Source organism: Candoia aspera, chromosome 1 (assembly GCF_035149785.1).
Source record: "Candoia aspera isolate rCanAsp1 chromosome 1, rCanAsp1.hap2, whole genome shotgun sequence".
NCBI classification, from domain to species: domain Eukaryota; kingdom Metazoa; phylum Chordata; class Lepidosauria; order Squamata; family Boidae; genus Candoia; species Candoia aspera.
In genome coordinates this window covers 1,540,285-1,567,721 of record NC_086153.1, presented here as the reverse complement: position 1 = coordinate 1,567,721, position 27,437 = coordinate 1,540,285, and the positions used below count along the sequence as shown (strand labels likewise).

Sequence of the window (27,437 nt, the reverse complement as noted above, 5' to 3'; positions counted from 1 at the left end):
GCCGCCCGCCCTTCCTCCTCTGCCTCAGCAGCCCCCCGCGCTCCCTCTCGCGAGACTTGGGCCAGGCTCGCGATCGCGAGCTCGCTCGCTCGCCCGCCCGCCGGCCCGCCTGCCTGCCTGCCTGCCTCAGCGGAGGGTATGGGAACGGACGGGCCGACTGAGGAAGTGACTGACAGGGGGCGGGCCGACGCCCGGGCGCGCAGCGTCGGGGGCAAGGGCGGAGCTCCGAGCGACGGCGCCCCGCCCTTGGCCGCGCGCTCGCTCCTCCCCGGCGGTGGGGCGGGGGAGCGCGCGGCGTGCGCCTGCGCTCTCGTCCCTCGAAAGCGCTGCGAGTGTTCGATACCTCGAGGGGGGCAGTGGGGCGTACCAAGTGGAGCAAAAGGGAAGGGGGAAGGGAAAGCGGAACGTACCACGTCGCTGCGGTGAGAAGGCAGAAAAAGAGGAAGGGGAACGTACCAAAACGGAGAGCGGGGGTGGCAGAGAAGACCGTACCAAGCAGGAGGCCACGCGGGGGCCTCTTTTCCTGGGCTTCCTGTTCTGGAACTACGATTCCCAAGGCCCCCCTCCGGCATGGGCGCCGCTACTGGCCGGGGAATGCCGGGAAGTGCAGTTCAGCGGGCCGGGCGGCGCCGTCGGGGCTCGCGTTGCTTTGCTTCTGACGCAGCGACCTGCCGCTCCCGGGAGCCGACGCAGTTTCATAAAATTGCGTTGGCAGGAAAAGCGTTTGTAAAGCCGTCGGAGCCCCGTTAAAGGGGATGAAATAGGCTGGCAGGAGCGCCGCAACCGGGCATCGAAATCCTGCCGCGGTCCGGCCGTTCCGCGGCGTCCGGTCCGAAAGCGAACCGTGGTCGCAAGGAGGTCGTGGAGGGGGGTCTCTGGCGGGGACGGGGCGCGGGGCAGCAGGCGCGAAGGCATCGGGGGCGCGGGCGGGGGAGTCGGGGGCGTCCGGGAAGCTCCGGCGTGGGCCGGGGCCGGGGGCGCTCAGAAGCGGGGGGGGTCCAGGCGGAAGGGGGGAGGGAGGGAGGGGGGAGGGGGCGCAGGGGGAGGGTCGAGAAGGGGCCGGGCGGGTGTTTGGGGGAAAAGCAGGGGGTCGGGAGGAGGAAGGCGGAGCAGTGGCGGGGGGGGCGCTGGCGAGGGCCGGGAGCGGCCCGGGGCCAGCCCGCCAGGGCTCCCCTCCCGCCCCTCCGGCCCCTTTCCCACGCCTGCCGCGGGGCCGCTTGGCCCGGGACCTCCGGCTGCCGGCCGGACCGGGGGGGTCGCCGCAGCGGGCGGGGCGGGGCGGGGGCGGGGGCGGGGGGGAGGCCAGCGATCTTCCCCGCAGCCCCCACTTGGCTCAAAGCGAATGAAGCGCGTTGCCTTTTTCCCCCAAGGGGCAGACCGTCCGCGGCCCTCCAGGGTGGGTCGAAGGGCACCGCCTCTCAGCCCGATCCAGCAGGGCACTGGCAAAGGATGATGGGCGCTGTAGTCCAACAGTAGTGTGGGCCTGCAAGGCGCCCATCTCTGCACTGAGAAGAGCTTGCCATTTCTTACTCCTTTCAGCACTGAATAACATCCCTGATTCAGAAAGTAAACTGTCACGGGTATGTGTGTATGTATGTGAAGCTGGCATGTTGTCAAGGAAGTGAAAAATAAATAACCTGGTTTTATGAATTGTGCCAAGCCATCATTATTAGATAAGCCACCATTGGCTTAGTTTGCACACCGTGCAGAGCCATAAATCATGGTTTACAAGCTATACCAGCTGGATGCACATCACACCCTAATCGAGCAAAGGACGGGAAAGGTTATTACAATGAGCAAACTCAGTTTCATCCGCGTATGGCTGTGAATGCCATGAAGCCGAGAAACGTGGTCCTTTAAAACCACTTTGTCCCTCGCAAAAGTCCCAGAAAGTTCTCAAACCAGGGATGGCCCATGTCTGCTGTGAGGAAGCTCTTCTACTCACCGCAAAAGGGCCACTGAAGAGCGCAGGGATGCCACTGAGGAACAAGGTTTTGACCTGCAAAACCTCACCAGGAAAACTTGTTACAGGCTGGAGAGATCAGGATTGTGCATGAATCATGGTTGCGGGCAGGCAGAAGATTGGATTGCAACTATGAAGACCAAGACTGAAATCTCTGCTTGTCCCCCAGATAATGAGGGGCCAAGCTTTGTCTCCCTCCCTGGGTGCTGGTGAGAATAACCCACAGAGAGGAGGTGAACTAGAAATGAGTCAGGAAGATGACCTGGATGGAGATACAGGTAGTCCTCACTTAACAACCATTCATTTAGTGATGGTTCAGACTTAAAACAATCCTGAAAAAAACGACTTACAAATGGTTCTTACACTTAAAACCATCGCAGCATCCCCGCAATCACGTAATCAGGATTTGGGCACTTGGCAACTGGTTAATATTTATGACCATCTCAGCATCCCAGGGTCACATGATCGCCATTTTTGACCGTCCCAGCTGGCTTCTGGCAAGAAAAATCAGGGAAAGAAAAACTGCATGATTTGCTTAACGACTATGTGGTTCACGTAATGCCCACAGGGATTCGCTTAACAACTGCTGCAAAAAAGGTAAAATTGGGTCAGATTCACTTAATGACTGCTTTGCTTAGCAGCTGGAATTCAGGTCTCAATTGTGGTCATTAAGTCCTCTACCTGCATGCAGGTGCTGTGCCTAGGCAAATGGGGCTGAAACAAATTTTAAGTCCAGAAGAGCAAGATAAAAAGCAGCTCAGGCAGGCAGCTCCCTGATTCCATCAAGTATAAGAAGGCGAAGGCACAAGCCGACTTGCCAGATTCTGCTGTTCAAGCCCATCTCGGTAAAAGGAGTTTTAGCCTTCCGGTAGAGCTGATTTCCTGCTTTGGTCTGCCGTGGGGGCTGACAACATGTCATCCTTGCTCCTGGAAAGAAAGGTGATATAGCCCATTTCTTGGCTATGCTAACATCTATGCATTGTTTACTTGGCAATCATATGTATTTATTTTGTACTGTTTAATTGTGTTTAATTGCTTTGATTTATTGTTTATGATTGTAAGCTGCCCAGAGTTATTTGCTGAGATGGGCAGCTATAGAAAACAAACAAACATACATTTTTCAGTTTTTTTTATCCCACCTTTATTGTTTTTGTAATAAATAATTCAAGACAGCAAGCATACCTTACTCCTTACTCCTCCTATTTTCCCCACCACAACAACCCTGTGAGGCGGGTTGGGCTGAGAGGGAGGGACTGGCCCAAAGTCACCCAGCCGACTTCCATGCCCAAGGCGGGACTAGAACTCACTGCCTCCCGGTTTCTAGTCTTAATAGGCAAAGACTTTGCAGATATTAATGGCCATGTTGCCTGCTGCTTTCATGCTTGTGCTCTGTGGCCCTGGCTGATTTTCACTGATCTTGAAACAATTAAGCAGCGCCTAACCTTGTTAGTCCTTGGAAGGAAGGCCATCAGGACATTCCAGCCCTGTCAGACTGGGAAGGGGGGGGAATCCCCAAAGAAGGCAACACAACCCCCTTCCCCTTGGTTGCTTTGAAAGCCCCGTGGCTATGCTTGATCGGGGTCGCTGGGATTCAGTCTTGACCAAGGGACCCTTGACCGTTGTTATTGATTGATGATTGATTATATGCAGACTTGCAACCTTCGGCAGAATGATCCAATAGAAAAAGTGGATCATTTGGAACGGCTGCAAGGATGAGAGAAAGCCTTCTGCGCAAGCAAGGAATAAAACGGCCAGATTGGGGCTGAAAAAAACAAGCATCTGAGGGTGAATCATACATCTGCTGAGCGGAAGAGCCAAACACGGAAGAAGGAAAGAGGCGCAGCCGGTGGATCAATAGATGTGTGGGTTTTGGTGGTGTGTGTGTGAGAGACACAGATATGGGCCTCTGCAACTCTGCCAGGGAGGGAGATGTTCGCCCCCTAAGTCAAAATCAAGGAAGTCACGTTAACTTATGGGTGCCAGTCTGCTTCCGGGTCCAGTTCGAGGTGTTGGTCATCACCTCCAAAGCCCTACATGGCATGGGGCCAGGCTACCTGAAGGACCGCCTCATCCCCGTTATGTCAACCCGTCCCACCCGGTCAGGCAGGGAGGGCATGTTACGAACCCCGTCCGTGAGAGACTGTTGATTGGCGGGGCCCAGGAAGAGAGCCTCCTCTGCCGTGGCCCCCACCCTGTGGAACACTCTCCCCGCAGAGGAGAGGCGCCCCCCCAGCCTTCCGGAAGGGGGTGCAGACCTCTCTCTGACATCTCTCATGGGGCGGGAGGGGGATAATAAATCGTGGGGGTGGTTAGTGCCTTGAAGAGGCCCCAAGGAATTATAAATTACGATCTTTGGATTCTCTGTCTTGGATTTTATATTTATATTTTTATGAAGAATTTTGCTTTTATTGTATTTTAATCTAGTTATTTTAATTTTATTGTAAACTGCCCAGAGTCGCTCTTAGTGAGATGGGCAGTGACTAAATTTGAAATATAAATCCACTCCACTACAGTGTCCACAGGGAGGTCAAAGAAGTCAAGGTGGTACCCACAACGATGCGACGGAAGCCCCGCCCATTTTTTGTACATTGGGCATAGAAAGGGTAGGGCTTTGTTCACCCTAACCCTTACAGGAGCCCCTGACTTGAGAGAGAGCTTGAAACCTTTGGCCATCACCACCGTGGTTGGCCATGCTGGCTGGGGCTTATGGGAATTGCAGTCCAGTGTGTCGGGTTGAAGGTGGCTACCTTCACCTGCAAAGCCACGTGGTCACCCCCAAAGTGTGCGCAGGGCTTGTTTGGAAACAAAATGAATGCCCCACTGATTCGTGTTAAGAAGGTTGCTGTGCTAGTAATTCAGGGCAATAAGCAGAGTTGCTTTCGGGGTGAGATGGGCAGTGTATAAATTTAATAAATAAATTTTAATAAATAAATCAGCTAGTAATAATCCTGTGATTCCATTTATTCAACAAAGAGATTGAAATATGCTCCCGGTTTGTTGATGGACTACACCTCCCAGCATCCCCAGCCGAGAGGGGCAGGGGCAAGATGCTGGGAAATGTGGTTCAGCAACATCTGGAGACTGACCAGCTCCTTCCACCTGTTATTAATTGGTTATTTTTGCAAACTAGGCTTGGGGTAAGATGGTAGTCCTCATGATCACCAAGGAAGTGTGAATGGTGGTAGCAGAAGAAGGCAGCCTGGGCAGATGAGCTTCACATGGCCAACATTGGGCCTGGAATGGGCTGAGGTCTGTTTATTACAATTGGGTGGGTCATGGGTCATCTGGACTGTCCAGACTTGGATACCCGAAGAGAGCAAACTGTAGTAGCTCATGTGCTTCCATCCAAAAATTTTTGCTTCTGAGGTCTTGTGTTCAGCCTCCCTGTATGGAAAGAAATGCTTTAGACCAGTGTTTTTCAACCTTGGCCACTTTAAGATGTGTGGACTTCAACTCCCAGAATTCCCCAGCCAGCCATGGCTGGCTGGGGAATTCTGGGAGTTGAAGTCCACACATCTTAAAGTGGCCAAGGCTGAAAAACACTGCCCTCTAGATAGCCTTCCCATCCATACTGCTGCAAAGCAGCATCAGAAAGCCAGCACGGTTGAGCCTTCGTTAACTGTAGGAAAGATTCACTTCAGTCTGGTTCTGGATTTATACCCAGCTATTCTGTAGGGAAGCCTAATTGTAGCACTGCAAATGAGCAATGCAACAACACAGTGCTAATTACATACTCATGGGAGCAGAAGTTAACAAACTCCAGTAGCAAAGAGCCCTGGTTTTGAGAACAGCCAGCAGAACAAATCCGGAAGGAGTTGCTCGTGACCTCTATCAGCACAGCTGCACAGGCTTCGTGTGCGAGAAGGGAGGCGGAAAAGAGGCTGGGAAGCGTGCCGATGAGGGATGGGATGGAATCCAGTATAAGAAAGAGAAGGAAAGGGGAAAGGATCCGATTGGAAGGGACTGGAATCAGGTATAATAGGAAGGGAAAGATTATCATCATCATCATTATTATTATTATTACCCTCAAAGTTGACCCCAGCCAGAGCATAAAACGACTAAAAGAAGTTGTACAAGATCAGAAAATCTGGAGAGAGCCAGTCCGTAGAACTGCTGAGGATCGGACACAATTGAACGGAGAGCGTCATCATTGTCATCTATTTATTTATTAAACTTGTATGCTGCCCAATGGTCAGTGACTCCGGGCTGCTCACAACCATCAAGCGAAGGAGGACAGTGAGAGAGGAAGAGAGTCCCGAGGAAGAAAACAGGAGGCACCTGAACATTGGTGGGGGTACCTCTGAAGTTTGCCGACGGAGTTCTGACATCCCGGGTCACGGAGGGGAAGACCCCTGCCGGAAAGCCGTATCGCTCTTTGCTGACGCGCTGGAGCAAGGCGGGATCCTGGACGTGCCGCAGCCCAGTAGCTGTTCCTGCTTCTGATGCTGATTGTTAATGTGTGGGTTCCCAGCAGCCTGGCCAAGCACTACCACCCCGCTCTCTGCTGCTGCCTGGGGGTCGGCTTAGCTTGGACCCAGCTGCTCCCCGGGCCCCGCTCAGTCACGCTCCCTGATGCTGGGCCCCCATTTCAGATTCCCCCCATGCCTTTATGTCACATCGCTCTGGGGTACTGTGTGAATTTCAAGTGGTGGCTTCCAGACGTTACCCACGCCATCCACGGTGTTATCGCCTTGCCTTTCTGCTGTCTTTCCATTGTGGAAATACTCTGGCCACATTCCCCCAGAATGCCGACTCGCATGCATGTCAACATTCTTCAGCTGAAGTAACCCAACCACCTGGCTCACGCCATGCGAAGGTACGCAGAGCCACCAACTAGCTAAGCCTGATTGCCTCCCAAGTCATCGGACAGCTTAACCATAGCTTTGTGCATCTGCCATGATCGGCCTGATCGTTGCAGCCTGCTGAGCCACAGCCACAGTTTACGAACTACCACAGCTGGGTTCGTGCTTATGCAGTCTCCGAGCCCATCCTGTTGCCTGACTCAGAACAGTTGGTTTTATGCTACCTTTTAATTTATTGTGCTGCTCTGGACCTGTTTTGAGCAAGTTTTGAGCAGAGCAAGTTTGCACTGGAATCTCATCTGGTGGGGACACCAAAAAACCCCTGTCTCCATCTGGCCTGCCTGAGCACTGCCCCAAAAGAAATTCCTTTGAGCCCATTCTCCCTCTCTTCCCCTCCCCTTCCTTCCCCTTCCCCCCTCCCATGTCCCTACTTCCTGCCTGCCTGCCTGCATCTTTCTGTGCTCCCTGTTTTAATTTTGGGGTGCCCTGGCCCAGAGGCTTGCCTGTTGTCCCCCACATGGACAGGGGCCCCAGCTTGGCAACGGAACTGCTGCTTTAGAGGCATCTGGCGTGCCGGCAGCTGAGTCTGCTGCAGCAAAACAGGTCACCTGCCACCGCTGCTCTTCACTGCCCAGATCCCGGGGAGGCTGTGCAGAAGCTCTCTTTGCGGGGCCCGGGGCTGGCGCAGAAAGGCCCTAAAGACCGAGGCCCCACTGATTCATCCCCACCCAACAGACCTCGGAAGTTGCCTCTCCCCTTCTCAGCCCAGGGCCTGGCTTTGGATGCCATTCACCTTTATTTGGCAAGAACCAGGGCAATTGGGCTGTGGCCTGTCCTGGCAATAGTGGAGCTGAAAGCATCCCCCAGCAACTGAGGTGCATTTTGCTTGCATTCCCCTTCCCTTGGGTAAAGGCAGCTGGTTGCAGACTGGCATTAAAATGAGACCCTTGGCCGACAGAATGGAGCTCTCAGCCGCTCTGGGGATGCCGTGCTGTGCGGAAATAACACTCCCCCACAAAACCAAAAGGGGCTAAATGGATGCGGAGTGACCCTCAGAAAGGAAAAAAAAACCTGAAGGGGTTCCCCCTGGGACACTAGGGGGAGGGGCCTTCAATAGCCAATAGTGCCAATTTGACATCTGCCTTCCTCAACCTGGTGCCCACCGGCTGGCTTGGACTTCAGGTCCCAGCGTCCCTTTGGCCGTGCTGGCTGGGAACGCCAAGAGTCCAAGCTGTCATATCTGGAGTGCCAGGCTGGACCCCAGTCGCCCATGGCTCTGAAGCAACGGCTGGGCCCCGTACCAAGAACCCTCTGCAGGACGAGCGCCAGCTTCCTAGCTGTGACTCATGGGCCCTGTGTCTCCCTGTGTGCCTGGAAGGTTTGGCGTTTGGTGGTGGCAGCTCCAGCCAAAACACCCCTGGGTGGAGGCATGCTGCTGGACCCACTGAAGGGCCGTATCTGTCAAATCAACTCCCGGTGGTTGGGTTGGCACGCCAGAAACCATGGTTCATGAAACGCTGGCCAGTGCACAATATGTCAACACAGGCCGACTGCATCATGGCGTAATGAACTTGGCCAAACCTTCTATCTTGGCTTAGCATATTCTGGACTGTCCACCACAGCCTTTGGCTCAGCAAGCCGCCTGAACCCAGCCAGTGTGATCTAGTCAGCTGCCATGCATAATGGCAACCCGAACGTGCAGCCTCCTTGGCTTGAGTCTATCCTCAACCACGGTGGCTTATTCAACCATAAAGAAACCACAGTTTAATGCACCACGTGAAGTTTGCCTGAGCGGAGGCAGCATGGTTAAGTCCCAATCGAAGCAAATATTTGTAGCTAAGGGTTGAACTGTGGAGTCCCTGGTGCTCTCTGAGCCTGGTTGTTTTCTTGCAGACGTTTCATTGCCAGGCTAGGCAACATCTTCAGTGCGAAGAGGGAGTGGGCCTTGCTCTCAGTTTATAGACCGTGGCTTGCCCTGCAGACACATAAACAACATTGACACACCATTCAAAAGAGACAGTGGAAAAGCCAAAAGACCAGGACACTCCGTTGCCAGCAATCGACACCCAGATATGCAAAAATCAGCACTGGGATCAACACCAGATATACCATCAAACAGCACAATACGCCCCAATCAAGGAACTGTTAACTCAGGCAATCCACCCAGCAGCAAACAGCCCAGTCAAGGAACCCCCAAGGAGAGAACACCCCCCCCCCAGCAATGCAAGCAGGGCAAGCCACGGTGTATAAACTGAGAGCAAGGCCCCCTCCCCCCTCGCACTGAAGGTGTTGCCTAGCCTGGCCATGAAATGTCTGCAAGGAAACAGCCAGGCTCAGAGAGCACCCAGGACTCCATGGTTCAGTCCAGCCAGCTTTGCACCCATGGCTTATCCCGTGACGAGGTGGGGAGAATGAAAGGTGTCCATCGCGCTGGGCTCCGAGGAGGTTAATAGTAATTTATAATAATTTTTATAAAATAAACAATGACACAGTGCAATACATCCTGTGTTGTTGTTCATCTGAGGTTGCATTTGCCTAGTTTTAAGACCTGCTAAGGACCAGATACTGACCACAAAGGTCCACATAGTCAAAGCAATGGTGTTCCCCGTAGTAACATATGGCTGCGAGAGCTGGACCATAAGGAAGGCTGAGCGAAGGAAGATAGATGCTTTTGAACTGTGGTGTTGGAGGAAAATCCTGAGAGTGCCTTGGACTGCAAGAAGATCCAACCAGTCCATCCTCCAGGAAATAAAGCCAGACTGCTCACTTGAGGGGATGATACTAAAGGCAAAACTGAAATACTTTGGCCACATCATGAGAAGACAGGACACCCTGGAGAAGATGCTGATGCTGGGGAGAGTGGAGGGCAAAAGGAAGAGGGGCCGGCCAAGGGCAAGGTGGATGGATGATATTCTGGAGGTGACGGACTCGTCCCTGGGGGAGCTGGGAGTGTTGACGACCGACAGGAAGCTCTGGCGTGGGCTGGTCCATGAAGTCACAAAGAGTCGGAAGTGACTAAATGAATAAACAACAAAAAGGACCAGATGATTTTCATTATGTCCTGATACGTAAAACCATAGAACTCCAAGGGGGTGTACTTTCCTTTTCCCACGACGGTATTTTGTCTGTTTTTAATACTTCTGTCTGTCAACCACATAGGGAGTCACCTCTGCCACTTACTTTTTGCCCCGTTTTCAGCCAGGATTGTATGGATGATCTCAGGACCCCCTGCAAGCACACCCTTGTAACGGACTCCTTTGCCCCCATCTCGATGATTTGGTCAAAAGCCGTAGGAAGCAAGCCTTCTCCGCAGACCTCCTCAGCTGCCTGGGGTGAGGCCACCAACTCGCCAACTTGAAAAGGAACTTAGGCAGCCACTGTCAACAGTAGCACTTCCACCTTCAGAGGCAGTCTACCTCTAAGTAGAAGCTCAGAGTTCTTGTCCCAGAGCTCAGCCAAAGTCGACACAGCCTGGATTCCTCCTGTCCTTTGAGCCCCGCTTGCTCATCGCCTGCTCTTCCTCTCCTCCCCCCTCGCCCCTCAGGGTCCCAGGAGGACAACCGGGACGGTGCCGGACTGGGCATCAGCCGCCAGAGATTTCCGCCTGTCTGGTCCTGCCCTCTAGTGGTCACAGGGGAGAACCACACCCTTGCCCGAGGAAGCTTGAGGGTCTCTTCGGCGATGCTCCCTCCGCCCCGCTGGCTGCTGTTTGTTTGCAATGCCACGTTCTATTTTGCTTACAAGCGTTGGAGGAACTTTCTGGAACCGGAAACAGCAACTTCATTTATATCCCTTTCCTGTCTAAGAAGGCAGGGTATGAAAGGGAAAAGAGGGAATTGGAAGTATTATTTTTTTTACTTATTATTATTATTATTATTATTATTATCACAGGATGTCCTCGTTTAGCGGACACAATTGGGACCGGCAACTCAGTCGTTAAATGAAGAAGTCACTAGCTGAATCCTTGACGGCTTACAATTTTCCTTCAGCTTTCCTTTACTTTACAGACCTGTGAAGGTCGTAAATGTGAGGATTGGCCACAAAGTGACTTTTTTCATCACTGTCATCACTGCGGTCACTAAATGAGGCAGTTGCTAAATGAGGCAGTCGCTAAACAAGGACGACCTGTTTATTTTACACCCCGCCTTTATTTTGTATAACTCAAGGCAACATACATAATGCTCCCCCCTCCTACTTGTCCCAGAACAATAACCCTGCCAGGTAGGCTGGGCTGAGAGAGGCCCAAAGTTGTGCAACCAGCTTTCATTCCTAAGGGAGAACTCGAACTCGCAGTCCCCCAGTTTCCAGCCCAGCACCTTCACCAGTACACCGGACTGGCTCCAATTAGTTTTTAACCTTAAAATGTTCCAGGATTCCTAAAGCGCAGGCAAAGAATGACCAAGCAGCGTGATTCAACTGCAGAAAAAAAAAATCCACAATTTCAGGCTGCATCCATTCCCAAGTCATGGGAATGAAAATCAGGAGTGTCTCTGGTCGTGCTTTTTCTAAGAAATTTTATTAAAAAGTCTCAGCATTCATGAGATGCAGCTCCTTCATCAGAGGTACGGAGTGTTGTAAGATTTAAACTATGATTCGGGATTATTCTGTTATTACATTTTCTTCCCCTTACTGTTCTTCTGCAAGGAGAGTTCCTATGGCTTTGCAAAAATCAGGACGAGTCTGGGAGCACCTTTTCTGATTACCACATGCTTACTTGTGTATAACACATAATTTATAATATTTACTATTTTTTTCTCAGTCCTGGCTTCCAGATCCCGGAAGGCGATTCTGATGGAATGTCAGGAAAAGCTTCCGAAGAGGAACAGTCGTCGGCCAGGGGAGCCTGTGAGCCGGGGGTGGAGCCCACTTCCCTGCAGGGGTCAAGGAGAGGCTGGACAGACACTGGCCAGGGAGGCTTTAATTTGGAGTCTGCCCTGAGCAGGGGAGGTGGATTCAAAGGCCCTTCCAATCTTCAGATGCTGTCAGCCTTGCGAGGTAGTCCACACAATAAGCACCACCAGGAGTACTAGCTCTGTCTTTATTGTAAGGTCACATTAACAGAATCTCGCAAGTCTGGAAGTACATCTCTCCCCTGGTCCCCTTTACAGCCGGAGAAACGAGGGAGGGTCCCTTCTGAGCCTCTTGCCCTTCCCATTGTCCAGCTGCAGGGTATGCCCTCTCTTATCTGACTGTTCCCAGGCAGTGCCTCTTGGCCCCATCTCCCAAGGTCTTTCCCACACAGCATTAATCCATCGTCTTTATAGCCCAAGAAACTAGGGAGGGACCTTCTGAGACGTTTGCCACGCCCTCATTCCTGCTGTGGGCTCAGCGGCTGTCATGAGTAAGGATGGCGAGCAGGGGGCTCCCATCCAGACTGTCAAGCGCATGCGTAGCACTGAGGAACTGTTCAGCCATTCAAAGAGACACAGATTGGGACCGCCTTAACCCTTGGGGGTTATATGTCTGGGTTTTTCCCACGCTTCTTCAGTTTGTTAGGATTCTTGTTAAGTACTAGTAATAAATATTAGAGACCAGTTCCTTGTCTCAGTGTGTTTCCTGGTTGTTAGGACAGCGGCCTCTTATCCAACCGTTGCCGACTAGCCTGCTGCTCTTCCTCCTGTCTCCCAAGGCCATTCCCACAGACCATTACAGATGCTCTAATTCTACAAAGCTGGTTTCTTTCCTGGGTTCAATTCCTCCTTCACTCTGTTTCAGAGTCTCAAGGGACCCCTCCATTTCGTGCAGAGGCCTGCCGCTCGGCTAGCCGGTGTGCTAAGGAGTGGTGCTTCGAAACTTTAAAAGAATTAAATACGGCAAGAGCAGCCGCAACAATTTCGTTTGCCCTCACGGAACGAGAAGGTCAAGATCAGGACTGGGTGGGGGCACCAAACAGGTCTGGGTTTTCCTTTCTTGGCCTCCTGCCTCCTAGCCCCGCGGGCCAGCATCACCCACCACACAATTCCCTTTTGGGGTCAGCAAGGCTGTGCAAAGGACGGAATGGAGGTAAGAGACAGGAGGGCAAAGGAGTAGAACGATTGGGATAGGAAAAGCAGCAGGAGGAGTCTGGTAGCCCCTTTTCCATGCAACTCACAATTTTATTCAAAGTATCGGCACGAAAGCTGGCTGGGGAATTCTGGGAGTTGAAGTCCACCCAGCTTGAAGTTGCCGAGGCTGAGAAACACTGGCCTAGACCAACAAAAAGAAAAGGAGATTCTGTCCCCCTCCACACTTTTCTATTTCTGCAATTCATCCTTCTTTCCTCCTCCACCTCCATCCATCACTTCATAGCTTGCCTTTGTCCTTAAATTTCCCGCTTTTTCTGGATCTCATCAACTCCGTCCCTTCCTCTCAACCCATGGCTCTTCCCTCAACTATCGGCTGTGGAATAAGATTCTCCTCCATCCTCTCTAGTTGGCCAAACCGCCGCAATGTCCTTCGTCCATGCCGGTCAGTCAATTTTGTATGTAGTCTATTTCCTATCAGCACCCTCTCGTTCCCACACTCTTCTTACGCACCCCGTTCCCACTGAATTCAACCTATTTTCATGCTTCTCCAGACAGACCCCATTCTGACTTCTGTAAAGCAAAGTGGGCAGAAACATATTCTTGTGCAGGTTGTTGTCGTTGTTAGTTGCCGTCGAGTCGTTTAGGACCCTACGTATAACAGAACGGAATGCTGTTTGGTCTTGCGCCGTATGCCTGCCTGTTCCAACTTCTGCATCCATTGTTGCGGTAATTGTATCAATCCATCACAATGAAGGGCCTCCTCTTTTGAGAATTTCAGTCGCTAACTGATGCAGTCGTTAAGCGAATCCAACCCAATTTTACGACCTTTTTTGTGGCAGTTGTTAGGCAAATCACCACGATCGTTGAGTGAACCATGCAGTTCCCTGCTGATTTTGCTTGCTGGAAGCCGACCGGAAGGTTGAAAATGGCGTTCATCTGACCACAGGACGCTGCAATGGTCGTAAATGTGAACCAGCCGACAAGCACCCAAATCACCATCACGCGACCGCAGGGATGCTGCGACCGTCGTAAGTGCAAGGACAGGTCATACTTCAGTTTTTTCAGCACCGTCGTAAGTCCAAACCATTCCTAAATGAATGGTCATTAAGCAAGGACTTGTTGTTGTTTATTCGTTTAGTCGCTTCCGACTCTTTGTGACTTCATGGACCAGCCCACGCCAGAGCTTCCTGTCGGTCGTCAACACCCCCAGCTTCCTCAGGGACGAGTCCGTCACCTCTAGAATATCATCCATCCACCTTGCCCTTGGTCGGCCCCTCTTCCTTTTGCCTTCCACTCTCCCTAGCATCAGCATCTTCTCCAGGGTGTCCTGTCTTCTCATTATGTGGCCAAAGTATTTCAGTTTGGCCTTTAATATCATTCCCTCAAGTGAGCAGTCTGGCTTTATTTCCTGGAGGATGGACTGGTTTGATCTTCTTGCAGTCCAAGGCACTCTCAGAATTTTCCTCCAACACCACAGTTCAAAAGCATCGATCTTCCTTCGCTCAGCCTTCCTTATGGTCCAGCTCTCGCAGCCATACGTTACTACGGGGAACACCATTGCTTTAACTATGTGGACCTTTGTGGTCAGTGTGATGTCTCTGCTCTTAAGTATTTTATCGAGATTGGTCATTGCTCTTCTCCCAAGGATTAAGCGTCTTCTGATTTCCTGACTGCAGTCAGCATCTGCAGTAATCTTTGCACCTAGGAATACAAAGTCTTTCACTGCTTCTACATTTTCTCCCTCTATTTGCCAGTTATCAATCAAGCTGGTTGCCATAATCTTGGTTTTTTTGAGGTTTAGCTGCAAACCAGCTTTTGCACTTTCTTCTTTCACCTTCATCATAAGGCTCCTCAGTTCCTCTTCGCTTTCAGCCATCAAAGTGGTATCATCTGCATATCTGAGATTGTTAATGTTTCTTCCAGAGATTTTAACTCCAGCCTTGGATTCCTCAAGGCCAGCTTGTCGCATGATGTGTTCTGCGTACAAGTTGAATAGGTAGGGTGAGAGGATACAGCCCTGCCGTACTCCTTTCCCAATCTTAAACCAGTCTGTTGTTCCGTGGTCTGTTCTTACTGTTGCTACTTGGTCGTTATACAGATTCTTCAGGAGGCATACAAGATGACTTGGTATCCCCATACCACTAAGAACTTGCCACAATTTGTTATGGTCCACACAGTCAAAGGCTTTAGAATAGTCAATAAAACAGAAATAGATGTTTTTCTGAAACTCCCTGGCTTTTTCCATTATCCAGCGGATATTGGCAATTTGGTCTCTAGTTCCTCTGCCTTTTCTAAACCCAGCTTGTACATCTGGCAATTCTCGCTCCATGAACTGCTGAAGTCTACCTTGCAGGATCTTGAGCATTACCTTACTGGCATGTGAAATGAGTGCCACTGTTCGATAGTTTGAACATTCTTTAGTGTTTCCCTTTTTTGGTATGGGGATATAAGTTGATTTTTTCCAGTCTGATGGCCATTCTTGTGTTTTCCAAATTTGCTGGCATATAGCATGCATTACCTTGACAGCATCATCTTGCAAGATTTTGAATAGTTCAGCTGGGATGCCATCGTCTCCTGTTGCCTTGTTATTAGCAATGCTTCTTAAGGCCCACTCAACCTCACTCTTCAGGATGTCTGGCTCTAGCTCACCGACCACACCGTCAAAGCTATCCCCGATATTGTTATCCTTCCTATACAGGTCTTCTGTATATTCTTGCCACCTTTTCTTGATCTCTTCTTCTTCTGTTAGGTCCTTGCCATCTTTGTTTTTGATCATACCCATTTTTGCCTGGAATTTACCTCCGATGGTTCTAATTTTCTGGAAGAGGTCTCTTGTCCTTCCTATTCTATTGTCTTCTTCCACTTCTGCGCATTGCTTGTTTAAAAATAATTCCTTATCTCTTCTGGCTAACCTCTGGAATTTTGCATTCAATTGGGCATATCTCCCCCTATCACTGTTGCCTTTTGCTTTCCTTCTTTCTTGGGCTACTTCTAGTGTCTCAGCAGACAGCCATTTTGCCTTCTTGGTTTTCTCTTTCTTTGGGATGTATTTTGTTGCCGCCTCCTGAACAATGCTGCCAACTTCTGTCCAGCAAGGACTACCTGTACATATTTGGTTTTATTCATTTTTAAAATCACTCCTTGCAAAAGGCTACATGCTACTCACTGCCTTTCTACCCGCATTTGCATATTTCAAAACTTTTCCACGTTGTCCTCTTACTAAACGTATCTAGTTGTTTGCTACTTACGTACAACTTGCAGTTGCTCACTCCGTTACCCTGTCCACATAACGGTATATTAATTTCAGATCCATATTCCTTATTTTGTCATGCAATCTATCTAACATTTGCTGCAAATCATTCAGGTTCTCAGCAAAAACACAGCATTATCTGCAGATAAAATACATGCGCGTTCACACCCCTGACCAACGCTCAAGATCATTACGAGCGGTCACTTTACCTCTGAGCATGAATGTGCTGAACAACCAAGGAGACATGAAACACCCTTGCCTCACTCTCTGCTGCCTGTTGAATCACTTACCAGGTATTTTCACACACCTTTCACTTCGGTCACAGTTCTTAACACATTGAACGATCAACCTTCAACTCCGTACTTGTGCAAAATATTCCATTACTCAAGCCTGTTCACTTTATCACACACCTCCTCTAAAAGGCCCAACAAACTTTCTCATGTTCACGTGTGCCTTGGTGGCCTCCCAAACGGCAAAAACCTGCTCTGCCGAAACACCGCATTGCACTTCTGAATTCGCTCACCGTCACGCTGGGTCCTCTTGTCGTTCTTCCTCTGAATCCCTGAGTTCCAAGCAATTCTTCCTGTAGTTCTCGCCCAGAGATGCAGCTTTCGCACACACATTGAACCAGTGGCGCACTCCTCCCATGAGCAAAACGCATCCACAGTTTTACGTGCAGCCTTGTACCGTCGTGGTCTCCTCACGGCATTTAGGACTTCCTCTTTAAATTATTTTTCCCGGACACAGGCATTTTCAGCTCCACTCTTCAGCTGCCTATCGCTTTCCCTGCCACACAAATCTCTCCCTGCCCCTTCCGGCAGTCACTCGCTTCACTTTCCTCCCACATCTTCCACCTAACCTGCTGGCAGCTTCTTCCCAAACCCTTTACCTGAATCAAAATTCCTCTGCATTTCTCTTTTCGTCTTAATTACCCTTGCTGTCTTTCACAACTTCCTTTGCGAGTATCTTTCGGCCCCTCTTTGAGCATCTCCCTCTGGGGCGGCAATCGTTCCCTTACATGCATTTTCCTTCCGTCGACAGCCACTCCACTTCCATCATCCCCCCAAGTTTTTATTCGTGTCTCCTCAGCACAACCACGCACCCCCAGGAAAGTCATTTGGGTCACGGTTCCAAGCAGCTTTCACATCCCCTTTTCTTACATCCTCTTCCTGATGTTCACTCTGCTGGGGGATTATCAAAGACCTTACTCATATGAGACTCTTACTTTCTCTTCCTGCAATCAGCCCACTTCCACTCCCACTTCCTTCACTTCTTTCAGATCTATTTTTACCCAAGATCCACTCTTGACACTATCAAATAATTATCTGTCCTACACTGGCAGCCTCCCCATCTCTCTTGTACATGTCACCAATTCTTTCGCCAAAACGATCAAACCGATAGCGCTTATAGATTTATATTCATTCCTTTGCATGACATGTGCATGCATGTTTTTTTTTTAATCCGTTCAATCGTGTCCAATTCTCGGAGACTGCCTGGACAAGTCCCTGCAGTTTTCTTGGCAAGGTTTTTCGGAAGGGGTTTGCCATTGCCTCCTTCCCAGGGCTGAGAGGGAGTGACTGGCCCAAGGTCACCCAGCTGGCTTTGTGCCCAAGGCAGGACTAGAACTCAGGGTCTCCTGGTTTCCAGCCTGGTGCCTTGACCACTACATCAAACTGGCTCTTGAGAAGGTTTAGGCCAGTGTTTTTCAAACTTGGCAACTTTAAGCTGGGTGGACTTCAACTCCCAGAACTCCCCACCCATCGTAGAGTTTCCAAGTTTGAAAAAGACCAGTTTAGACCTTTCCTTTCACTTCCCTGCATTTATTCCCATGCACGCCACAAAATCAGACCACCTTCACTCAGATCTATTACATTCTTCCCATTCTCTTGGTTTGACGGATGCACAATACATCTATGAATTACCTTCGGGTAATATGAAAGTTCGGGGGGGGCTCGGCTCTCCACCCCGGATTGTCGACTCGGGAAATGGGTTAGTCGGCTCCTCAAGCTCCCCGGATGCTAGTTCCGACTCTGCCATCGCTAACTGCTTCCCTCACAAGAGTTGGTCTTGGTAGGAGCTAGCGGTGTATTTTGGAGATCCTCAGCTTTATGTAATGGTTGCCTATCCTAAAACACTCTCAGACTCACAAGCATGAGCTTCATAAAATCTGGTTTATTTAAGAATAGTGTGCAAGTACAAAGAAAGCTGAGAATGAGAAAAGCGCGCCAAATGCAAACTAAAAGCCCTCGGTGCAAACGAGATCCCTCCCCCCATAGACTCTTCCCAGGCTCACAATCCCAGGTGCTCCAACGGCTCCTGATGGTGCAGTGGAAAAGTCCTTGAGCAGCGCACATAACCCAAACACATTCCATTGAAATAAACATAGATACAGAGCTTGGCAGGAGGTTTCCCAGCAGCTCCCTCCCAACATCAACGTGCGCTAGCATCATGGCATGTGAAACGTTACGATGTACAGTGCACATTGAAACAGCGAACATGACAATCTATTTCATTGGTTAATTCCTGCGCGTTACCTAACCCTAACCCTCTCCTCCTCTAAGTTGTGATCTTCAATATGGCCATCAGCAGACGGACCCGCTGAAGCGTTCACATAATGATGCTAAAATGGGAGTACGCATTGGTACGGGGTACAAACCAGGTTGCCGGCTTTAGTCACATCCATGCCACGGGTGGCATTCCTTCCTTCCTTACGGCAGGGACAGGACCAGTCAGTTTGGGCCAACAGTTTCCTTCATTCTGTATTGGCAAATTCTCTCCCTTGGGGTCACTTTTGAAAAAGCCATTTCTAACCCGTGGCCCCGACTGGCAAACGCCCGGGTTGGTTTTGCCAGGACTGAGCAGGGTCTAAGGATGGCAGGTGGGTAGGTCAACCAATCAATTCCAGAGTAAAACTGGAACCGGAAGAGCATTGATCAGCCACAGTGAGGAAACAGACCTCTCGCCCAGCAGCCAGCCCGGGAGGGAGGGGAAACCCCAGAGCCCCCCAGGCAGGACGGCCCCTTTGCGGCTCTGCTGCCCTTGGCAGGATGCAAAGCTTTTCCTGGGGCCTCCCGTGGCTCAGGGGACCTGCAGAAGAAGGCCCTCCCCTGGGCGCTCGGGAAGAGCCTGTCCGATAGTGTTTCCTTCAAGGACCCAGCGGTTCTCCTGGAAAGGCAGAAGCAGCAGGAAGAACCATACAGAGATGATGATGATGATGATGGTAATGAGATGATGGTCGCCCTGCTGGTCATCCTATCCTTCTCAGGCAGTGTTTCTCAACCTTGACCACTTGAAGATGTGTGGACTTCAACTCCCAGAATCCCACTCAGATCCGCAGGATGGAGGACGGCTGGGGTCTGTTCTCGGCCCTGTCTTGTTCAGCATAATTATGAATGATGTGGATGAGGGGTTATAAATACGATGATCAGATCTGCAGATGGCTAGGGGAAAGGAGTGCAGCAGGGCTGTATGCTCTCACCATACCTACGGAACCTGTACGCAGAACACATCATGCAACATGCTGGCCTTGAGGAATCCAAGGCTGGAGTTAAAATCGCTGGAAGAAACATGAACAATCTCAGATATGCAGATGATACCACTTTGATGGCTGAAAGTGAAGAGGAACTGAGGAGCCTTATGATGAAGGCGAAAGAAGAAAGTGCAAAAGCTGGCTTGCAGCTAAACCTCAAAAAAGCCAAGATTATGGCAACCAGCTTGATTGATAACTGGCAAATAGAGGGAGAAAATGTAGAAGCAGTGAAAGACTTTGTATTCCTAGGTGCAAAGATTACTGCAGATGCTGACTGCAGTCAGGAAATCAGAAGACGCTTAATCCTTGGGAGAAGAGCAATGAAAAATCTCGATAAAATAGTTAAGAGCAGAGACATCACACTGACAACAAAGGCCCGCATAGTTAAAGCAATGGTGTTCCCCGTAGTAACGTATGGCTGCGAGAGCTGGACCATAAGGAAGGCTGAGCGAAGGAAGATCGATGCTTTTGAACTGTGGTGTTGGAGGAAAATCCTGAGAGTGCCTTGGACTGCCAGAAGATCAAACCAGTCCATCCTCCAGGAAATAAAGCCAGACTGCTCACTTGAGGGAACGGTATTAAAGGCAGAACTGAAATACTTTGGCCACACAATGAGAAGACAGGACACCCTGGAGAAGACGCTGATGCTGGGGAGAGTGGAGGGCAAAAGGAAGAGGGGCCGACCAAGGGCAAGGTGGATGGATGATATTCTAGGGGTGACGGACTCGTCCCTGGGGGAGCTGGGGGTGTTGACCGACAGGAAGCTCTGGCGTGGGCTGGTCCATGAAGTCATGAAGAGTTGGAAGTGCCGAGTCCTACAGCATAAAATTGAGAGAACACACTGGCTATACAAACTGCCCAGAGCAACCTTTATAGTGAGATGAGCGGCATATAAATTTAATAAATAATAATGTGAGAAGGGTCTGGCTGCCTTGGCAGCTCCTAAGTGGAATATGAGCCCTAAGTGTGATGCAGCTGCAAAAAAGGCAAATGCAGTCCTTGGTTGCATCACCACATGATCAAGTTCAAGAGAAGCTGTTGCTCTTCTCTTCCATCAGACCATTCATAGAATATTACGTCCAGCTCTGGCCCTGACCTTTTAGGATGGATGCTGACTATCCAGGGTGTGTCCAGCAGAGAGCAACCAAGATGATAAGGGGCTTGGAGGGGAACAAGGAACAGTTAGCCTGGAAAGCAAATGGCTAAGGGAAGCTTTGTTGCCTGTTTCCTTCCTAGAGAGAGCCAGTTTGGTGCAGTGGTGAAGGCACCAGGCTAGAAGCCGGGAGACGGTGAGTTCTAGTCCCGCCTCAGGCATGAGAACAGGTTGGGTGACCTTGGGCCAGTCACCCTCTCTCAGCCCTAGCAGGGAGGCAGTGGCAAACCACTTCCGAAAAACCTTGCCAAGAAAACTGCAGGGACTTGTCAGGCAGTCTCCGAGGATCAGACATGATTGAATGGATTTTTTTAAAAAAAGGAAAGACAAGAAGACAGCCTTCAAATATCCTACGGGGCATACACAGAGGCTGGATTGTCCTGCTGAGCTTAAATTCCGAGGAAGTAGATTTTGGCTGGACCTCAGGGAGAATTTCCTAACAGGCAGCATGAGGCGGGGGTCTTTTCTTCCCTGGAGGTGTTTAGAGGCTGGGTGGCTCTGTTGGGATGCTACAGCAGTAGATTCCTGCATGGGGCAGGGGGTTAGATTAGATGACCTCCAAGGTCCCTTCCATTCTATGATCCTCCTATAGATTGCGGTCCAAACTTTAAAATCACCTGGTCTCTGCATCCCACCAACAGCAGCAGCTGCTATTGCGGGATGGGGCTTCCTCTGTACTTAGTAGGGGAGGGTACCCTGTGACCCCTTTATGCTCTTTTGATTCAACCAAGCTTTTAAATCACATTTCAGACGAACTTTGGACATCCACCCTGTTCACACAAGCAAGTGAACTACAAACCAGTAGGCCCTGTGTGCCAGGAAGATGATTGACAAGCACCAGGGACCTCCCACCAGCCCAGCCCCGCTCTCTTCTGCCCTGGAGCCGGCAGGTCTGTTTTTCAGCCTGACGCTGGAAGAGATGTGGCCACTTTAAAGGGTCAAACACAGTTAAAGCTGCCCGTTTTTCACACACCTCTAAAAGTCGCCACGGGGTTTTTCTGCCACGGCCACGATGGTATCCCCCGCCACAGCCCATCTCCAAGCCAAGGTCAATTTTCAATTTCCAAATTGATGCAATGTGGCTTAATTATTAAAACTCCCAAATTAAGCTGACCGAGGGCCAAGTCTATTCTGGGAAGCATCATGACCTCGCACAAGGTCACCCCACTTTCCTGATGTCATCACAACACGTATGATGTCATCACAGCCTCCACTGGTCAGCAGTGCCTGTTTACAGACTAAGCTAAGCCATGGCTAATGTTGCTACCTCTTACTGAGTGAACCACTCATGTCTGGATTGATACAACACTATGCCATAAACCATGGTTTATAAGCAGATATGCCACTATATTGTAACCGGGTTTGGTTTCAGCACAGCGTGGATGTGAATCAGGCCTGTTTGTAAAAGGCGATGGGGGGCAGGATTTTGTTAACGTTTTAGGGGGAAGAGTCAGGACGCAGGCAATGTCTTTTTCTGCCCTGGTTTCATGAGAGCACCGTGCCCTGAATTATATTTTATATAAATAGTGTTATAATTTATCTAGTCTAATTTCTCTAATCTGTTTGCTCCAGGGAAGGAGTGGAAAAACAAGCCCTTTGGTCATTCCCACAACACCCCAACAGTGGGCGAAGGCAACATTTTTGCGAGTTTCAGGGGGTTAAGAGGCAACATGTGACAAACCCCTAAAGCCCGTCCACGGAAAATCCGTGCACCCGGTTCTAAGCAGCTGGCGGCGGTCCCCGATCCTTGCCTTTGCTTGCAACAACCCTGTGAGGTGGGCCAGCCTAACCCAACCGAGCCGCACAGCCACCTTTCCTTCCGCCAACGGGTGCCCTGGCGGGGGCTGATGGGCCTTGGAGTGCCGCGCCTTCGGGACCGCCAGGAAAGGCGGAACTGCGTTCCTTCCAGATCTCCCCCCAGGATTCCCCCCGGCCCAGCTCGCTGCCCCGAAAGAGGGGGGGGGGCGCTGCCAGGCTTCCCCGGGAAAGTCGTTCCGAAGCAGGGGAGGGGGCTTTCACCCAGAGGCCGGCTTCCTCGGGCCCCCGGCGCCCCCGAAGGAGGCGGCCTGCGTCCCCACCGCCCGGGGGGGAGCGATGGGCGCGGGAGTCCAGCCAGCAGCCCCGCCCGTCCAGGGGGGGAGGGAGGGGGAGGGGGGAGCGCCGCCGCCCGGCCGCGCTCGAAGGCTCCAGAAGGGAGGGCGCCGTCCGCGCCGCCCCGGCCGCTGCCCGCTGTCCACGTCTCCCTCCGGGGGCGGGCCGGGGGCGGGGCGGGGCGGGCGGCGCGCGCGCGCGCACTGGCCGGCTGCGCGTGAAAGCGCCCTTTATTTTGGCCCGGCGGGGAGCAGCCGGCCGCCCAGCCGGCCAGCGGGGGAGCGGGCAGGCGGCGGCGGCGGCGGGCAGGCCGGGCAGCGAGGCGGCGCGGAGGGGCGCCGCGGGGAGACCCGCTCGGGGCGGGGCCGGCCGGGCCGGAAGCGGCGCGTTGCTGGCGGCCGGCTGTCAGTCCGCCCGGGCCCCGCAGGCCGGCGCCGGAGCGGGGTGCCCGCCGCCGCCGCCCTCGCCCGGAGGCCCCGCGGCTTCCCCATGGAGGAGCCGCCCGCCCCGCTGCCGCCGCCGCAGGCGCCCCCCGCGCCGCCGCCGCCGCCGCCGCTCCAGCTCTTCTTCTACGGCCAGGGCCGCCCCCCGCCCGAGCCGCGGCCCGAGGGCGCCGGAGCCAGCACGGCCGCCGCCCGCCACGGCGCCTCCGGAGCGCCGCCCGCGCGAGCAGGTCTGCGGGGATGCGGGCGGGCGCGGGGCGCGGGGCGCGGGCCGGGCCCGGCTGCCTCCCCGGGAAGGCACCGGCGGCGGGGCGAGGCGAGGCCGGGCCGGGCCGGGCGGCTCCCCTCCCCTCCCCTCCCCTCCCCTCCCCGCTCGCCGGGCCGGGCCGGGCCGGGCCGGGCCGGGCCGGTGACCTTCCGCGCGGCTGCCGCCCCGTCCGGCGCCTCCCGGCCCGCCGCGGCCCTCCCCGCCGCCATGTTGGGCGGGAGGCGAGCCGGTGGCCTCGTGTGCCGCCGCCCGGCCCGGCCCGGCGGCCCCCAGGGCAGCGCGGCGGCCCCGCGCGGGAGCGGCAGGAGCGGCGCTTGGGCCTCCGCCGCCGCCGCTACTGGGCAGGCCGGCCGGGAGGCGCCGGGGTCCCCGGACGGAGCGGGCTGGAGGCGGGGAGGCCGTGCCTGGCGCGTGCAGCCGGCGGGGAGAGGCGTTGCGGCGCCCCGGCCGGGCCGGCGTGGGCGTCGGCGCCCCCCCCGTCCCGGGGTGGCAAGCGGGAAGGCGCCCGCGGGGTGCCCGCTCGGCCAGGCTCGGGAGGGCCGGAGCGCCGCCGCCCGGGCTCAGGTCCAGGTGGGAACGGGCCCCTGCCGGGGAGCAGGCGAAGCGGGGCCGAGACGTCGGTCGGTCGACCGATCGATCCATTGGTCGGGGCCATCGAGCCCGCGCCCGCTGCCAGCGCCCCCCCGGGCAGATCTTCCCCAGGACGACCGTCCCTAACCGGGCCTTCCACCCTCTCGGGGCCGCCCGCCGGTGACCGTGATGGGGGTGGGGGGCGAGCAAAGGGGGCGCCCTTGGGGCTGGTGCAGGGCAGCGCCTTCCCCGGAGCTGCGGGTTTTACAGCCCTGGTCCTTCCTGCGAAGCAGGCCGGGAAGGCCAGGCTGGCTGCTGAACATGGGACTTGTAGTTGCGCCCCTGTGGAAGGGAGGAGGCTCTCGCTCTGTCTCCCACGCTTTTCCGATTCGGCCTTCCCAGGAAGGCCCACCAGTGATCCAAAGTCCCGGGGAGGGCATAGACCAGCGGTTCTCAACGGTGGGCCCTTTAAGAGGGGTGGACTTCAACTCCCAGAGTTCCCCAGCCAGCATGGCTGGCTGGGGAACTCTGGGAGTTGAAGTCCACCCCTCTTAAAGGGCCCACCGTTGAGAACCGCTGGCTTAGACCCAACCGGCATAGCTTGAAGGTTCCCCGACCCTCATTCTGTGTTGTAACTGCTGGTGAGGAAATGGTGGGTCCCTGTTTGTGTGGCTAGGGCAGGTGCTTAAATCTCAAGGAAGCCACAGATGAGGCCCACACATGGGTTGTGTCTAAAGAACCTGCTTTGGAGCTCGGTAACCCCCCCACCCCCCGCCGAAGGAATCTAGGATGTCGCCTGGTACCCATGCTGCGCTATGTGAAATTTAGCCTGCTTGTTTTTTGTGTGCACCAAGCCAGTTGTGGTTTGTAAACCATTTTTGTGGGCTTAATGCATTTCAGCCACTTTGAGCTTAGTTATTAACCGTTCTCCACTATTAATTTAAAAGCATATGCCCTTGAAGGGCATTTTGTGAATGGGAAATGGGGCTAGCAGCTCCTGAGTTGGGGTAACACAGCTCCCTTCCTGCCATGTCTTAGCATCTTTTCTGCAAAAGACCCTTGCCTGAACATTTGGGGAAGTTCGTGCCTTTGCGAGAGCAGATGTTGCACAGCTGCATGGAGTAATTTGGTGAAGGGGAACTTTAGAAGTTCCTTCTAATGCTCTGATGCTTTGGGGAGACCCTTGTTCTCCCATTGGAGTTTTGTGTACAACTTGAAGAATACTAAGAAAAGAATACCAGCCCTGTCCTGAATTTAGGGAATTTAGTTCTAACGTTAGGGCCCGCTTCCAGTCAAAATTCTCATTAGCTCATTTTGGAGTGGCCTAGACTTCTTCCCCATAGTTAAGGGAAGAGCCTTTGGGAGAACATTTTTATTGTTGGAAGTGACTTGTTGTCATGAAATAATAAACAGCTAATCACGAAGTACACAAGGGAACTTTCTGGACCGCGGGCTGTAAAAATTATTTTGGGGGATGATCAAATAAATTCTGTGCTGCTGATTGTAAGGTGAGGTCATTGTTGATACTGATCTAACCAGAGGCATAATCATAGCATTTATGTCCTTAACCGTTAAGTTAGCCCATGAAAATATTGATTGAGAAGATCCTAGCCAGATCGATCTAAAGGTTGGACGGAGTCTCATAGCTCGTTTCTCGTTCTGAAGACCCACCAGGCGGTGATACTTCACAGGCTTTGTTTAACCGTCAGGTCCTGCCTCACCAGAGATGTTCCTTGGCCTGGGGCCTCCAAAAGCATTGGGACTCCCTCTCCCATCGTCACTTGCCAGCATGGCAGTTGAGGCTGATGGAGCCTGCAGCCCAGCACCTCTGGAGGAGGACACAACATTGGCATTTTACTTATTTGCTGGGCTTACGTGCTGCTGCCAAACTGAGAGAGCTGGTAGCGTTATTTTGTGCTTCTCAACCTTAGCAGCTAAGATGTGTGGACTTCAAATCCCAGAATGCCAGCCAGGGAAGTCTGGGATTTGAAGTCCACACAACTTAAAGTTGCTGAGGTTGAGAAGCACTGATCGAGATAGCTATTTTAGTAAGTTAAAAAATGCTTGGAGTTTCTACCTGTCTTAAAAGCCTGGGGAAACTCAAAACTAAGCATATTTGGGACCAATCAAAGGAGATCCAATTTGGGATCCCCCTGCCTTAGCCAGAGCTTCTTAAAATGTGCCGACACAGTGTTCACTCCCCCTCCCAGATGAATTTTCACCATCAGGGTCGCAGCTGTTTCCTCCAGAGTAAGGGATGTTCATCTGCAAGTATTGTTGGCCTCTCGGTTGGCTGACGGTCATTCCAGATTGGTGGTTATTCCTCATTCCGTTGATTTCAGCTGACTGGTTCGGCCTTCTCCAACATGGCACTCTTTGGATCTGCCCCTTGTTGGCTTGCACGTGGGACTGGAGAAGCTTCTGGGGGACCACGTGGGGCCGTGAAAAACATTAGGATAAACTTAACTGCCATTCAGAGTAGCCTTTTCTTCATTTGATGCAGGGCAGCCAAGCCTTTTTTGAGTGAGGTTCTGCAGTTTTTAAGCCTCAACAGACCAGGGTATGGTAGGTTGATGGAAATGGGATTTTCGCCCCAGATTTTTTCAGGTTTTTTGGGGGGAGTTTTGGGGGTGATTCAGAGAAGGGCACTAACCCTCCCTGAGAGCAACAGTACCATTTCTGGGCTTTCACACATTAATCTTCCAAAATACTTTTTTTTTTTTTTTTTTGAAAAACAGCAAAAGGAATGGCCCGCATATGAAGGAATTGTTTTTTTTTTTTTTTTTTAAATAATTGTTTGTTCCTCATCTTTCAGCCAAGACTGTCAGATGTGGACCTTCGTGCTGAGGAATAGTGTGTGGTAGTTTGAATTGCAATCCAGGACATGTGTATAGACACACACACACACACACACATCACATCAGTTCTTGTAACATTTTGGACCACGCTGACAATCTTGGGACAACCAAATCATAAGCTGCATAGCATCAGGGCTAAAAAATGTTCTCATGATCTTGGTTTGCCCTTCATTGCTTTTGATGTTGCCAGTTTGGTCAGGAGAATTTAGGGTTCCTCTTGTTCATATCTCCCCTCCTCAACCTGATGACCTCAGTTTTTATAACCGTAGTCAATATGGCATGAATGAGGGTTATTGGCAGTGAAGTCCAGCATGCCTGGAGAGAATTGGCTTGGCACAGGAGAGCTTTCTTTTGCTTTAGGAAGTGGCATGCTGGCTGTCGTGCCCATTGTGAGATCTTAGCTAGCTCTGTGGCAGTCTTGCTTCTGAAGAGCTGAGTCCTGCTTTGCTTGGAATTGCAGGGGCTCTGCTTGGTCCTAGGACGCTGTTCTCTCTGTTCAAGCGCT

General features: G+C 52.3%; 1 protein-coding gene across 1 annotated transcript in view; it reads left to right on the top strand.

Moving 5' to 3' along the window:
- Positions 1 to 6,151: 6,151 nt before the first annotated feature.
- Positions 6,152 to 27,437, top strand: part of NUFIP2 (nuclear FMR1 interacting protein 2) — a 30,794-nt gene continuing 9,508 nt past the window's right edge. Inside the window, exons 1-8 of the mRNA XM_063294510.1 lie at positions 6,152 to 6,386; positions 8,144 to 8,327; positions 9,964 to 10,097; positions 10,310 to 10,472; positions 18,582 to 18,661; positions 19,067 to 19,240; positions 22,586 to 23,197; positions 23,326 to 23,466. Coding sequence (XP_063150580.1) covers positions 6,152 to 6,386; positions 8,144 to 8,327; positions 9,964 to 10,097; positions 10,310 to 10,472; positions 18,582 to 18,661; positions 19,067 to 19,240; positions 22,586 to 23,197; positions 23,326 to 23,466 — 1,723 coding nt within the window. The remainder of the gene's footprint in view (positions 6,387 to 8,143; positions 8,328 to 9,963; positions 10,098 to 10,309; positions 10,473 to 18,581; positions 18,662 to 19,066; positions 19,241 to 22,585; positions 23,198 to 23,325; positions 23,467 to 27,437) is intronic.